The following is a 15,018-nucleotide window of genomic DNA, read 5'->3' as shown; positions in this document are numbered from 1 at the left end:
TCTTTTTATTCTTAGTTCTGCCATTATTTTCCCAATCCTTCAATAGACCCCTCCATTGTAAACAAGGAACTTCAACAAAGTCAAATGATACAAAAGACAAGTCTGACAGCAGCCTCTTTCCATACTGATATTCTACTACCTCTCTGCCCAGAGGAGGGAGATGGCTTACTACAGGCTCCTAATGTTGACTGGTCCCTACAAGAGACAAGCTCAATAGAGGTGAAGAAAGGATTTCAAATAGACACAGAAAAGTATCCTTAAGCTAATAATTACATAATACAACAAACCCCAGAATCCTTTTGAGGTAAAAATGAAGAATTTAGAAGAAAGCACTGAAGAAAAGTTCCTTGTTCAAAGACAAGTCTAGGGAAAAGCAAAAAGGAATCAAAGGAGAAATGCAGGGTACAATTCATCTGCTGAAATTCTTGAAGAAAGGACATGATGCAGAGCTAAGGAGGGGAAGTGGGATTGAAACCTAAGATGTCATTGGCAAAGGAACCCCAGGTGAGGAAACTTCCAACTTCTCTGCAGTTCGGAAAATGTCCTAGAGCAGAAATGTCAAATATAAAATCCAGGGGCTGGAACAGGATTGAAATTTAATGGGAAAATATTAAACAAAATAAATGAAAATACACTAAGTGGCAGCTAGGTGGCACAGTGGCTAGAACACTCACCCTGAGTCAGAAGGACCTGAGTTCAATTGCAGCCTCAAACATTAACTAACTGTGTTACCCCAGGCAAGTCACTTAACTCCCAACTGCCACAAATAATATTAATATGTGGTTTTCTAAGGTGATACATGGTCTCACAGAGATCTTTATGTTTGGTTTAGTGATTCTCTCTCCCATCCTATCTTTTTGAGATGGATATCACCAGCCCAGGGCACTAACTGGTTAAGGGTCACATGGCCAGTATTTTCAGAGGCAGAATATGAATCCACATCTTCATGACATCAAGGACAGTTTTCTTTCCACTCTATCACACTGCCTCTGAAACTGAGAGTATCATTAAAATGTTTAGAGAGAAAAACCAGTGAGGTTTTAAAATAACCTCGAAAGAGAGATGATTTACATGTTCATGTAAATGTGACAAATTCATGACCACAGACTAGTTCATGTAACTTGGGTTTTTTTTAGGTTTTTACAAGGCAATGGGGTTAAGTGGCTTGCCCAAGGCCACACAGCTAGATAATAAGTAAGTGTCTGAGACCAGATTTGAACTCAGGTACTCCTGACTCCAGGGCCAGTGCTCTATCCACTGCACCACCTAGCCACCCCAAGTTCATGTAACTTTCAACATATTCATTTAATTATTTAAGACAAACTGAAAATGAAGAGTTTAAAAGCTAGGGAGAAATTCCTGACTAAGATGGTTCCTTGAATGGGAGGCTGATTGCCCAACTCCCTGCACCAGTAAAACCCTGAGGTTTGCACCAGACCAAATAATGATTTAAAAAATCCAGTAATCCATTAAGAGATCCAGTAAGAATCCCAGGACTGAAAAAGAGATGAGTCATCAGTATGTGGTAAATAGGAAAAGAATCATCGAATCAGGAAGCCAGCACCAACCCAGCCTAGCTTGACAAGTGACAAAGTATGCAAGGCTCTGGTGTGCTGAGGCAACAAGAGTAGAGAGCTGACCAAAGAAAGCTGCGGCATGGTCAGAAAACTCCAAGGTGAGGCCTTTGGAAGCCTCAGAGGAGTAGCAGTCATCTGCAACACACCAGGATCCAGGAATCCTTAATACTCTGTCCTAAGTCACCAGAAAACCCTAAAGAATCAGCAATCTCAACTTCAAAAATTGAGAGGAATCTTATCCCCAGGAGGAGGAGGTCCAACAAGACCCCAGGGGAAAGTAGACAGGGATGACCACCATACCCAAATGTGCAGCAAAGGGGAAAACCTGGTTCTGGCAGAAAATATAATTCAGGAACTAAAGGCAGAGACATGAGTAAATCAAAGTAAACACTGACAAAGATGAAAACTTATTGTCAAGCTAGATCCCCTAAAAGCCAAAAGTAACTCAAAAGTAACAACTGCCAGTAATGATTCAAGGGGAAGAATGGCTTTTTGAACAGACTACACCAATACCTAGAAAAAAGCAAGCAAGTTTTGTTTTGTTTTTTAAATGAAATAAAAGCTTTCAAGGAAAGAATTGGAAGAATAAGGAGCTTAAAAGATAAAGTGATACCTTTACACCACTAGATTCCCTTCAATACCAAAATAGACCAAATAGAAATCAATTACTCCATGAGTAATTTATGAGACAAGAAATATTAGAACCAAAGAAAAAGACTGAAAAAAATGAAAACACTAAAGAAAACAAAAGAACTGGAAAACAAGTTCAAGAAGAAATAATTTAAGAATCATTGTACTCCCTGAAAAACTACATTGTTGTTTTTTAATACCGGACATTTCTTTTTTTTTTTTTTTTTTTTTTTTTACTTTTTGCAAGGCAATGGGGTAAAGTGGCTTGCCTAAGGCCACACAGATAAGTGTCTGAGGCTGGATTTGAACCCAGGTACTCCTGACTCCAGGGCTAGTACTCTATCTACTGCGCTACCTAGTCGCCCCGCCCCGGACATTATATTTCAAGAAATAATAACTGAAATCTACCCACATCTATTTGAACCAGAGAACAAAATAAAGATAGAATTTACCAATCCACCTTATCAGAAATCCAAAAGGAAAAGTCTCAGAATTATAACTATCAAACTCCAAAGCACCAATATCAAAGAAAAAATACTGCAAACATCCAGAATAAGTAACTCAAGCAGCAAAAGATGACAATGAAAATTGAGTAAGATCTGGCAGCTACTATTAACAAGCAGAGGAGTCCCTGAAGTAAAATATTCAAAAAGTAAAAGGTTTTACAGCAAGAAAAACTTATTCTACAAAGTTGAGTATGAGCCTAGAAGAGAAAGAAAGGACCTTTTCAATGCTTTTCAAGCATTTTTAATGCAAAGACTAAAGTTGATTAGAAACTCAGAAATATAAATCCAAGATTTCATAAACTAGAAAAGTAAATTAACATCAACAATAGGAAAGAGCTATACAGTCATGTGCTAACGGGACGGCTAGGTGGCGCAGTGGATCAAGCATCGGCCCTGGAGACAGGAGTACCTGGGTTCAAATCCAGTCTCAGACACTTAATAATTACCTAGCTGTGTGGCCTTGGGCAAGCCACTTAATCCCCTTTGCCTTGCAAAAAAAAAACAAAAAACAAAACAAAAACAAACAATCTTGTGCTAACATTCTAATAGAGGAAAAAGAAACAATCTTACTGTCTTCAGAGGGTACTGAAAAAATTAAATCTAAAGGGATATCTCAGATTATCTCTTAGATAACCAGACAATTCAAACAAATTGTGGTATGTGAATATAATGTAATAAAGAACCAAAAGAAACGACAAAGACAATTTTCAGAAAATCTTATGTATGAAATGACATAAAGTGAAATGGAACAGAATCAGGAGAACAATTTACTCAAGGAACGCACAGTCATAGAGAAAAACAACTTGCAGAAAGAAACAGACTTTTCTGCATATGTCCACCAGATGTGGATTTGTTTTGCTTACTTATTATAAGAATGTTGGTTTGTTATTGTTTTTTAATTTTTTTGCTTTTGATTTTCAATAGGAAGTTAGCAATAGTGATACCAAAAAATGGGAGGTATTGAAACATATTTTAGAATGCATAGAAGAGAAAGAAATTCAGTTTTGAAAGTAACATGTAGGATTTTCTATGAGTATTTTAAAAAGTGTTATGTGATGGCAATTCAAAGTTTCATACAGAATTCATTTTTCTGTTATGTATTCAGAAATGTTCTTTTCTACTTTTTCAGTTCAAAATTTTTAAAATATTTAAAAAGCTAAACAGGGAAGCTTATATTTGATGCTAGAGGCAATAGGAAACTATTAGTCTGCTGCAAATAAACATGACCAGACTCAACACTTCATAAAAATCCCTTTGAATCTGTATTTAATAAAGATTGGAGCAAAGAAAAACATGAGGAGAGAAGACCAATTAGAGGAATAGTGTGATGACTGTGTGTGAATAAAGAAGAGGAAAGGATGGATTTGAGAGATGTTCCAGAGGCAGAAATTACAAGACCTGATTTGAGTTGGTTGTGTGGCATAAGGGAGGACAAAAAGTTGAGGATAAAACCCAAATTACAAACCTGGATGAAAAGAAGGGTGGTGAGACTCTCAAAACAAAAATGGAGGCAATGGAGATGGGCAGATTTGGGAAGGAAAGATAATGAATTCTATTTTGGACATGTATTAGGTTTGAGATCCTTTATGGGTCATCCAGATGGAAACATCTAATATTCAGTCATACAATCCAATGCAATCTGCTGTTGTTGTAATTATTATTCAGTCATCTCAATCATGTATGTCTGACTCTTCATGACTCCATTTGGGGATTTCTTGGCAGAGACCCTGGAGTGGTTTACCATTTCCTTCTTCAGCTCATTTTACAGATGAAGAAACTGAGGCAGACAGGGTTAAATGACTTGTCCAGGGTCACAACTACTAATGAGTGATGAGGCCAGATCTGCACTCATGAAGATGAGTCTTCCTTATTTCAGGCCCGGCACTCCATCCACTGCACCTCCAAGCTGCCCATTGCAATCTACTAGAATAATAAAATAACACGCATCTATTAAGTTTTTACTATGTCTATATGCCAGACACTGTGTTAAGAACTAAGGATGAGTTTTGCCCCTTTTGTTCTGATTCTTCTTTCACAATATAACTACATAGACATATGATTGTACATGTATAACCTACATTAGAGTACCTGATGTCATGGGGAAAATGGAGGGACAGAGAAAAATGTTGAACTCAAAATCATACAAAATATGAATGCTGAAAACTATCTTTATATGCAATTGAAAGAAAAAAGAACTTGGGGGGGTGGCTAGGTGGCACAGTGGATAAAGCACTGGCCTTGGAGTCAGGAGTACCTGGGCTCAAATCCGGTCTCAGACACTTAATAATTACCTAGCTGTGTGGCCTTGGGCAAGCCACTTAACCCCATTTGCCTTGCAAAAACAAAAAAACAAAAACAAAAACAACAACAACAAAAAAAAGAACTTGGGCTGAAAAGATGAAAGTGAACAAGTCCCTTTCCTTACACCCCTAACAAAGAATGTAGCATATAAATAGAAGCATGAACAGAATATGTACAAAATGAATATAAGATAGCATTGGGCTGGGGAGCATTGATCAATTATCCCTCATAGACAGTTGTGTAATACAGTAGGAGCTACTAAAATAAAATGAACATGTGCCAAATTAGACTCAGAAAAAGGGATTTCAAAGTTATTTCTCTATAGTAACATCTAGGGAACTCACTAATCTTTCACCCTAATCAAGCTAAAATACCAAAAGTTTCATTTACCTACAGTTTCTGAGCAAATATCAACTGTTCACACAACTACTGTGCATATGAACACATCAGGTAAACTCATGCCACCTGGGCTGCTTTCAACCTTTACCTGAGGCTCCTTGTAACATTTCACAAAGTAAAGGCTATTTGGGGTTTTGGAAATTCAGCATCTGAAGAGCCTCCAGAACTCAAAAATCTTTCCCTTCATCCAAGTTCAATAAATTTACCAAGCACTGTCAAAAAGCACTGTTTAGACAACTGATCTCAGTTCCTTTGGGGATTACATTTTTTCCTTGGGTGCCAAATTCAGTACTCAATTTTGCTTTGGTCCATTATGATAATCAGTCTTCTGTCATTTCTGATTAGCCCGAGTACCCACAGACAATGATTTAAATTGAGCAGCCACCTGGCTCCACACTCTCAATTCTATCTATAAATCTTGCTCTTGTCATCTTTTTAGTTTCCATGGAGCCCTGAACACTGTCTAACCACTCAAGAACTCAATTGTGGTTCCTTGATCTAATAATCCTAATTTGCTGCTCATGTTACACTGTAGTGAAAGTAGCTTAAATTTTTCCCCCCATCCTTTGACCCACTAAAAAATTTGCAGGAAGATTCTAGCTGTGAATTATCCTCTATGATTTGTCCCCATACTTGAAAATGCATCCTACAAAAAACATGAAAAATTTCCAAGCCAGAGTTAATGTCCCTTTGGAAACCTGCTCTCAGGATTTCAAAATAGAAAGGATGGTAAATCCTGTGACAATGGGTTCTCACTGGCACAAAAAATCATACTGAATTGGAGTCTGAAATATCAATTGCATTACTGACCAAGCTAATGAAATGTAATCTAAAGTATTATGTTGTTAGCTAAAGGGATTCACAACTGTGACTCAAATTCCTCTGACTTATGTTTAGGACAATGTGTATTAGGACTCTGAACAAGTAAGCAGTTTTTAATGGCTTTCTCCTCTCTCTTCTTTGCCTGATTATTAGAGCCCTTCAAAAATGTAGGTCTACTCTATATAACTTTTTTGCAAATCAACGAACATCAAATGAAGAGCTTAGTCCTTTGGAAAAGAGCACCCTTCCACCTAGGAAGAATGAAATAAACAGAATCAGGATATAATTTTTTAAATATATCTTTATTTTGACTTTGAGTATCATCTCATTAATTTATACATGGACTGGAATTGCTTCCTTAGCCATAGATTGAATGTGGATGCCTAAATTTAGGCTCTACCACTCATATAGATGTGTGCACTATGGCATTCAAAGAGCAACAATAATCAAAATAACAAAGGAAAGCAACAGTGAAAGTCTAATTGATGCAATAACTAATCATGACTTCAGACAACAAATCACGAATTGTGGTTCCCCCATCTCTGAGCACAGAGGTGATTGCCATGTCTTGTCAGCATTTGTTCTCTCTAACCTTCCCCCAGTCAAGCCAATCTCTCCAGTGTTCCATAACAAAACATGCACATTCTCCCGCTCTACAACTTAGCTCATGTTGTTCTGCTCACCTGAAATGCCCTCTATTCTGTCTTCTATCCAAATCCTGCTCATCCTACAAAGATATCAGGGACAGCTTCACAGAAAAAAAAAATGATTGCTCCAGCACTCCTACCCCTTTAAATTTCCACACTAGCATACAGTCTGTACCCTATATTATGGCACTTGGAATATAACACAGTATTCTGATAGATCTGTTATTTTGGAGATCCCAATCAGACTGTAAGCTCCTTGAGTTTATTCATGTATAATTTATATAGTACCAAGCACAGCATTTGGTAACTACTAGGCACTAGTATATATTTGTTAACAGAGCAGTAATATTAGAGCTAGGAGACACCTTAAAGCATCTAAACCAACCCTTTGATTTTACTGAAGAGGATAATCAGGCTTAGAGTTCATTGACTGATTAATAAGAAACCAAAATTGCATTTATTCATTTGCTAATTCATCTAAATAGGAGGGCCAAGTAGGATATAGTGCAAACAACAGTGGATCAGGGTAAATATTTAGTTCTATTTGGTAATAGAAAAAAAAAAAAAGAAAAGAAACAAACCTACCTGCAACTCCAACTGAGCAGGCAGCATTAGAGGAAAGAAAAATAGTTACATTACCAACTGGATTGGAAGACTTCATTTCAGTCAATTACTACCACTCTTAGATAGAAAAGATGAAAACTATTCATCTCTATCTTCCTATGACTAAGGAAAAAAATCAAACTATCCCCTGGCTTCCACAAGCCATTAACTTTTTGTTTGTAAAAGGTCTGTACAAAAAAAACAAAAAAAGGGGCAGCTAGGTGGTGCAGCGGATAAAGCACTGGCCCTGGAGTCAGGAGTACCTGGATTCAAATCCAGTGTCAGAAACTTAAAAATTACCTAGCTGTGTGGCCTTGGGCAAGCCACTTAACCCCATTTGCCTTGCAAAAACCTTTAAAAAAAAAAAAAAGAAAAGAAAAAAGAAACATCTCCCTTCAAGGAAATATCAAAGGGCTATCTGCACCTATATCACAAATTCAAGGTAAATAGATGACAGACCATTTATTAGGCTTTTACTAAATGCCAGGCAATGTGCTAAGTTATATATAAGGATTTTAGTTTGTGCTTTTTTTTTTTAATGGACTTAGTAAAAATAAAATAAACAAAGCAGAAGGTAGCAACAGGAAAGGATAATAGTAAAGGCAAATAAATGGGTTGGGTTTTTTTTTAAGGTTTTTTAGGGTTTTTTGTTTTTGTTTTGTTTTGTTTTGTTTTTGCAAGGCAAATGGGGTTAAGTGGCTTGCCCAAGGCCACACAGCTAGGTAATTATTAAGTGTCTGAGACTGGATTTGAACCCAGGTACTCCTGACTCCAGGGCCAGTGCTTTATCCGCTACACCACCTAGATGCCCCAAGGCAAATAAATGAATGAAAGACAGTAAAGTAGTTATTTAATAAAGTAGGTCTATATTCACCAAATTTACTAAGATTCCTTAGTTTTAGTTTCAAGGATCTCCAAGAAAGATTAGTTCACAAGGGCCTTCCAAGTTTCTATAACCAATGAAATGTCTAGAATTCCTTTCAAAATTCCTTCTAGAAGCAAAATCCTAAGCATAGAAAGTCAAGAGAAATATAAGCTAAATTAATCTATTAATCATCTAGAAGATTATGTGACTGAAAAGATTTTTCCACCTTATACAAGAAAGAACTCCCATAAGAGCTCTCAGCTGCCATAAACTTGGGTCAAAAGTGTTGACTTCTGGAAGTAGACATAGTAAAAGCACTATTTAATTCCACAAGATGATAGCCCTAATGTCAAGAACTCCCTACAACTCCACCGGAGACATAAATCAGTCAGTAAAATAATTAGAACAAAGCACATCTGAGTAGAAATCCAAGGTTTCTTCAACAATTTTATTCAAAGCCAAAAGATAACTCACACAAGTGAGACATAAACAGGTCCCAAAACCTGGGCTTCTACTTTATATTTTCCTTATATGTTTAAAAAATGCCTGCTCATACATCAATTTATGCACATGCCCATTTTCACCAAAAGTTACAAGAATATACTGGTCTCTCCCAGGAAAATACAGAGAATTATATTCTAGTACATTAAGTCATCCAGAGATGACTCCCACAGCCCTAATTTCAAATGAAAAGAAACTGCTCAAAAATGTAAATAAAATTTTGTAATTAAATGTTCTAATTAGTCAGTTTCCATTCAGTGAGCCCAAGGAACTGGAATGCTGTTTTTCTTTCACTAAATCCTCTAATGAAAGAATCTGATGGTCACTAGTGAGGTATTCCAATCAAGCACCATCATTCCAGTTTACAGGACACACTTTTGAGAAACCATTAATATTTGTGCTCCAACTAAGTCAGCAAACATCTTGGCAGGCTGGATCTGAGAGCTGGAACACAAGGTCAGAGAGATCACCCCAAGGAGAAAAGATAAAATGGCAGAGCACTGCGATCCCTACTCACCCGGATGCGTTTGGCTCGGCGCATATCATCAGCTGTCATAGTGCTCTGGGTGGGCACCGTGCTCTCTTCATGCTGGGGCTGCAAATGCACTGGGTGGGTTTCTGGTGGATGTTCCAAAGCAGGCTGTGTTTCAGGTGGCAGCTGAGGGACTGGCACAGGGGTCTGTTCCTGTTGGTCCAGCCCATTCAATGGAGCTTGTCCATCCTCATCAAACTTTTCCAGGCCCTTGCTGGCGAAAGGCAGCAAGTCCTGAAATTGAGAATCATACCGTGATTATTTTCCCCATCCATGGAACAAAGCTGTGAAAGGATTTCACAGAGAAGAGAATTTTTTGCACATTTCCAAATGAGCACACTCATTATACATTGAGAAAATAACCTCTCTCTCTGGGAAAGTTTACTAGGTAAATAAGCATAAAAAAGCAGCATCACAGCAAAAGCAATATTATTTGAATCTTGGCAAAGAAAAAAATTCTGCGATTCTTCTGGAGTTTCATCATCAGAATTCAAAAACATTTTAAAATTAGGTCTAATTCTATTCTAATACTTCAATATACCATCATCACCCTGGAGCAGGAATGATAAAATTTTGTGGCAGCTCATAAAAGGACATTTATTCTTGCTTACTTCTTTCTAATCATATTTTCATTATCAAAATCAATATGAACACATGAGCAGAAATTTTTTTAAAGACTTTTAAGCTTTTACATAACAAATTTAGTACAAAAGAAATATCTTCTATTTTTCTCTCTCAATCCATTAGTACCTGTGTTCCTTCCTCACACTTATCACCATTTTCATTGGTCACTTCTAAACGCATGAATTTTGGAGGCCGACCTGGCCGTCGTCCTGGGCCAAACCTCCTCTTGCCTCTCCCCCTGCCTCTGCCTCTTGCTCTGTGAAAAAGAGAGGATATTTGATTATTTTAGGAAAATCATTTGCCAGGATTACCATAACTAATATTGCCCTACATCCTGGCTAATTTGTCCCCTAATCTGATTATGTAATCCTGTGGTGGATATGATTTTGGGGTAAAAGAGTGTTTCTTATCTATACTTATCATCTCTGCCACTTATATAACTCAAAGGAATGTTTTAAAGATAGGATTATATGTAAAACAGTTTTAAATAATTCAGTAGAAGTTATCAAATAAAAGAGAATATTAACAGCTTAGCTTTTGATTCTAAAAATTGTAGAAACTCTAACACTGCCCAAAATCAACATAAGAAACTTTAGAAGAGGGGTGAGGAACCTTCAGTCCACAGGCCATATAAGGCCCACAAAACCATTTGGTCTGGCACTACTAAGGCAATCACAAGCAGGACTTGAAATTCAATAAATCTAGAATCTTTTAAGGGTTAAGATTTTTAAGCTGATAATTTTGCAGGGCCTAAGAATGATGCTATAAATATTTAAATGGTCTTTGACAAAAAAAAGGTTTCCCACCCCTGCTTTAGAAAATATGCATAGGGAACATCTATTAGCCAAGGAACCAATCTAGAATTTAATTACTTCTCTTACTTATAAAATCACGTTCTCCATATCCAGATGAAACATAACTCTGATAAATTAATCTCTCCCCTTAGATTAGCAGTTTCTAGAAAGGAAGAATTTCCTAGCTCACCTTTTCCATAAAATATTTAATAACTATTAAACAAGTAGCTTTCATCACTTGTCAAAACTTAACAAACTTCTCAAAGACCATTCTTGTATAGTTTAGTTTTCTACAAGAAACATGAAAAATTACTTTAGTATCTACTAAACTATAGGTAAGAAACTTAAAGACATAGGGATCCAAGGTGGCATTTTCATCTATTTTACCCCATTGAAGATTAGAATTGGAAGGGAGGAAGTACAGAAGACTTAAAAAGAAGGAGATATAAAGTTAAGAACTGACCAAAAAAACAGGATTTGGTATTCTGGATCATGGATAAAATGATGAAACATTAGGCTACTGGCAAAGAATAATGTCTACAATTACAAAGAATGCTATCCACCTTCTAAAAGAGGGGCAATGGACTAACCAATATTTAGACATGACCAATGTGGGAAAGACTTTTGTTTGACAATGCATATTTGTTGCAAAGATTTTCTTTTTTATTTTCTTTGGGGGAAGGGAGAAGGGGTGGGTAGGATAAAAAAACAAACAATTAAAAGAAAAATTTTAATTTGAAAACAAAACAAGGAAGGTGCCTAATATCAAGATGACTAAGAAGGAAAATATTTGTTCTAAGATTTGCCAGTCTGATCACTTTAAGTTGACTAATGGAAAAAAGAAGTAAAGAACTTTAGAAGGGGTAGAAGGAAGTTTACATAAAACTTAGAGATCAAATACTATGAAGGATATGACATAAAAACTACAAAAGTAATGGAAGAAAGCACAAGAATATATGAAATGTAAATATCTAAAATGTTAGGAATAATAAGAAAGATCTGAAAAGTCTATTCCGATAGGCAAAATATGGGTAATATTGAATTTGAAATTCTAACTCAAGAAAATAAATGCTGTTGAAAGACAAGCACACTAACACAAAACTTGTGGTATTATGAATTAATAAGTCAAACAAGCATTTCTCAGCACTGTGCTAAGTCCTGCAGATACAAAGAAAGGTAAAAATCATTGCCCTCAAGGACATCATAATCTAATCAGAGACTAGCTATTTACAAACAAGTTATTTACAGGATAAACTGGAGAAAAGAGTGAAAGCACTAGAATTAAGGGAGATTGGGAAAGGATTTAAGGGAATCATGGAAGTCAGGAGACTGAGATGAGGAAGGAAAGCATACCAAGTTAAAGGGTCAGCCTGTGGAAATCCCCAAAATTGGAAGATGTAGTGACTCATGCGCAGAGGCCAGTGTCAATATACTAAAGGATGAATGGGGAGAAAGGAGGAATATGACATGTAAGAAGATGGGGAGGAGTTTTTGAAGGGATATGAATGCCAAAGGGCTTTATATTTGATCTTATAGGAATAGGAAGCCACTGGAGTTTTTTAAAAAAGAAGGCATGAGACAGCTAGTTGGCATAGAAAAGAGAGCACTGACACTGGAGTCAGGAAGACCTGAGTTCAAATCCAGCCTCAGACATCTAATAATTACCTAGCTATGTGACTTTGAACAAGTCACTTAACCCCATTGCCTTAAATAAATAAAATGTTTAAAATAAATAAAAATAAGATAATATGATTATACCTGTGATTTAGAAAGAACATTTTAGAGTGGAGAAACTTGTGGTAGGGAGAAGAAACAGTAAACTATTTCAAGAATACTGACATGAGGTGATGAGGGCTTTCATCAGAGTGGTGGGAAGTATTAGGAGAGAAAGGAACATATGTAAGAAATAATATAAAGGTAAAATCAATAGGTCTTGATCATGATTAGATGAGGTTTGATAATAAAGAGTAGAAGATATCACAAAGTGACAAAGAGGCTAGGGATGTTAGGAAGAGTGGAGGATTTAGGGGGAAGGATAAGTTCAGTTTTTGATATGACTGCAGGACAATCAGTTCAAGATGTCCAACAGGCAGTTGGAGAGTAGAAGTCAGGAAAGAAGTTAGGATTGGATAGGCAGATTTGATAATCATCTGAAAAGAGATGATGATTTGAATTAACAAGTGAAATAGGAGAGTGGAGAGAAGAGGGCCAGAACAGAGTTCTGCAGGTCACCCTCTTTTAGTGGGCATGGAGATCTAGCAAAGAAGTAGTGATTAGATAGGAAAAAGGAGAATGATAGTGAGAAGTGAGTTATTACCAAGGAGAAAGTAAAAGACTGTAGATGTCAAGAAAGATAAGAATTTTGAAAAGACCACTGGAAATGACAATTAAGTGATCACTGATAACTTTGGAGAAAGAATAAATTGAAAAATGAAGTTGGGGGGGTGGAGCCAAGATGACAGAGTAAAGGTAAGGACTACTATCACTCACCCCTGACCACTCCAAATACCTTTATATAATGACTCTGGAGTGGCAGAACCCACAAAAAAGAAGAAGTGAAACAATTTTTCAACCCCAAACGACTTGGAAGATCCATGGGAATGATCTGTTGCACTAAGGTTAGAAAGGGTCCTCAGCGCAACCCAGGCAGCACTGTAGCAAATAAGTTCCAGCCATCTAGGAACATATCACAGGATGAACCACAGGACCACCTGGATCTGTGGTAGCAGTGGTGGTTTCCAGATCTCTCAGCCCAGGGATTGCCAAGGACATCTTGGAAGGTCAGTAGGAAAACTTTGCTGCACCACAGTAAGAGTAAAAGCCCAGTACAGTGCAGGCCTCAGTGCAGACCCATTTCCAGGAGACCAGGAGTAGGACTGGAGAGCCACCCAACAGGGAGTTACCCAGCAGTTGCTTCCAGAGCAGTCAGCCCACAAATGGTAAGGGGGTTAGGGGAGATTTGGCAATTTCTACATTAAGGACCCTTAGGGCTTGGAATATGATATTCCGGAAGGCAAAAGAACTTAGATTACATCTGAGAATCAAATACCCAGCAAAACATATTCTTTCAGGGGAAAAGATGGACATCCAATGAAATAGGAAATTTTCAAACTTTCCTGTTGAAATGACCACAGCTGAACAGAAAGTTTGATCTTCAAGTACAAGACTCAGGTAAAGCATAGAGAGGGTGGATGGGAAGGGAAAATCATGAAGGACGTGATGTTGAACTACTTATATTCCTGCAAAGAAAGATGTTACTGATAACTCATATGAACCTTTTTATTTATTACGGCAGTCAGAAGGAGCATATATGGACAGGGCACAGGAGGGAGCTAAATTTGAAGGTATAAGATATTAAAAAGTTGGACTTAATGGGAGAGAAAGGAATGTATAGGAGGAAAGAAGAGGTAGAATGGGGTAAGTTATATCACCAAAAAAGAGGCAAGAGAAAACTTTTGCAGTAGAGTAGAAAAGGGGAGAACTAAGGAGTGAGTGAGCCTTACTTCCATCAAAAGTGGCTCAGACCAAAAAAAAAGTGGCTCAGAGAGGTAATAATATACACACTCAATCGGGTATAGAAATCTATCTTACTTTAGAGCAAAACAGGAGGAAAGGAATGAGAGAAAGGGGTCAGGGGAGGGGAAGGAGAATGTAACTGATAGAAGAGAGGGAAGATCATGGAAGAGGATAGTCAGACACTTTTGAGGAGGGATAGGGTATGAAAGGAGAGAGATGATAGAATAAATGGGGTTGGGGGGCGGAGGAGGGAATAGGATTGAGGGAAATACAGTTAGCAAAAGCAACCATGAGGGGAAATTGTTAAAGCAATTTCTCTGAAGGATTTATGATAAAGGATGCTAACCATCCCAAAGACAGAGCTGATGGTGGCTGAATACATACTAAAACAAACTTTTTACCCTTTGACCCAGCAATACCACTACTGGGTCTATATCCTGAAGAGATGATGAAAAAGGGTAAAAACATCACTTGCACAAAAATATTTATAGCAGCCCTATTTGTGGTGGCAAAGAATTGGAAATCAAGTAAATATCCTTCAATTGGAGAATGGCTTAGCAAACTGTGATATATGTATGTCATGAACATGTATCCCATGTTCTATTAGAAACCAGGAGGGACGGGATTTCAGGGAAGCCTGGAGGGATTTGCATGAACTGATGCTGAGTGAGGTGAGCAGAACTAGAAAAACACTGTACACC

General features: G+C 37.3%; 1 protein-coding gene across 6 annotated transcripts in view; it reads right to left on the bottom strand.

Moving 5' to 3' along the window:
* The window catches only part of PRDM10 (PR/SET domain 10), a 150,567-nt gene that overhangs the window by 46,095 nt on the left and 89,454 nt on the right, over positions 1–15,018 (bottom strand). For all 6 annotated transcript variants that reach the window (XM_074216304.1, XM_074216305.1, XM_074216303.1 and 3 more), the window contains exons 10-11: positions 10,134–10,263; positions 9,369–9,617 (exon numbers count right to left, since the gene is read on the bottom strand). In XM_074216304.1, the coding sequence (XP_074072405.1) occupies positions 9,369–9,617; positions 10,134–10,263 (379 nt within the window). The remainder of the gene's footprint in view (positions 1–9,368; positions 9,618–10,133; positions 10,264–15,018) is intronic.

The sequence above is a fragment of the Macrotis lagotis genome, chromosome 1, assembly GCF_037893015.1.
Source record: "Macrotis lagotis isolate mMagLag1 chromosome 1, bilby.v1.9.chrom.fasta, whole genome shotgun sequence".
Taxonomy (NCBI): Eukaryota; Metazoa; Chordata; class Mammalia; order Peramelemorphia; family Peramelidae; genus Macrotis; species Macrotis lagotis.
Note: the sequence above shows the minus strand (reverse complement) of the source record. Positions and strands in the feature narration are given on the sequence as shown.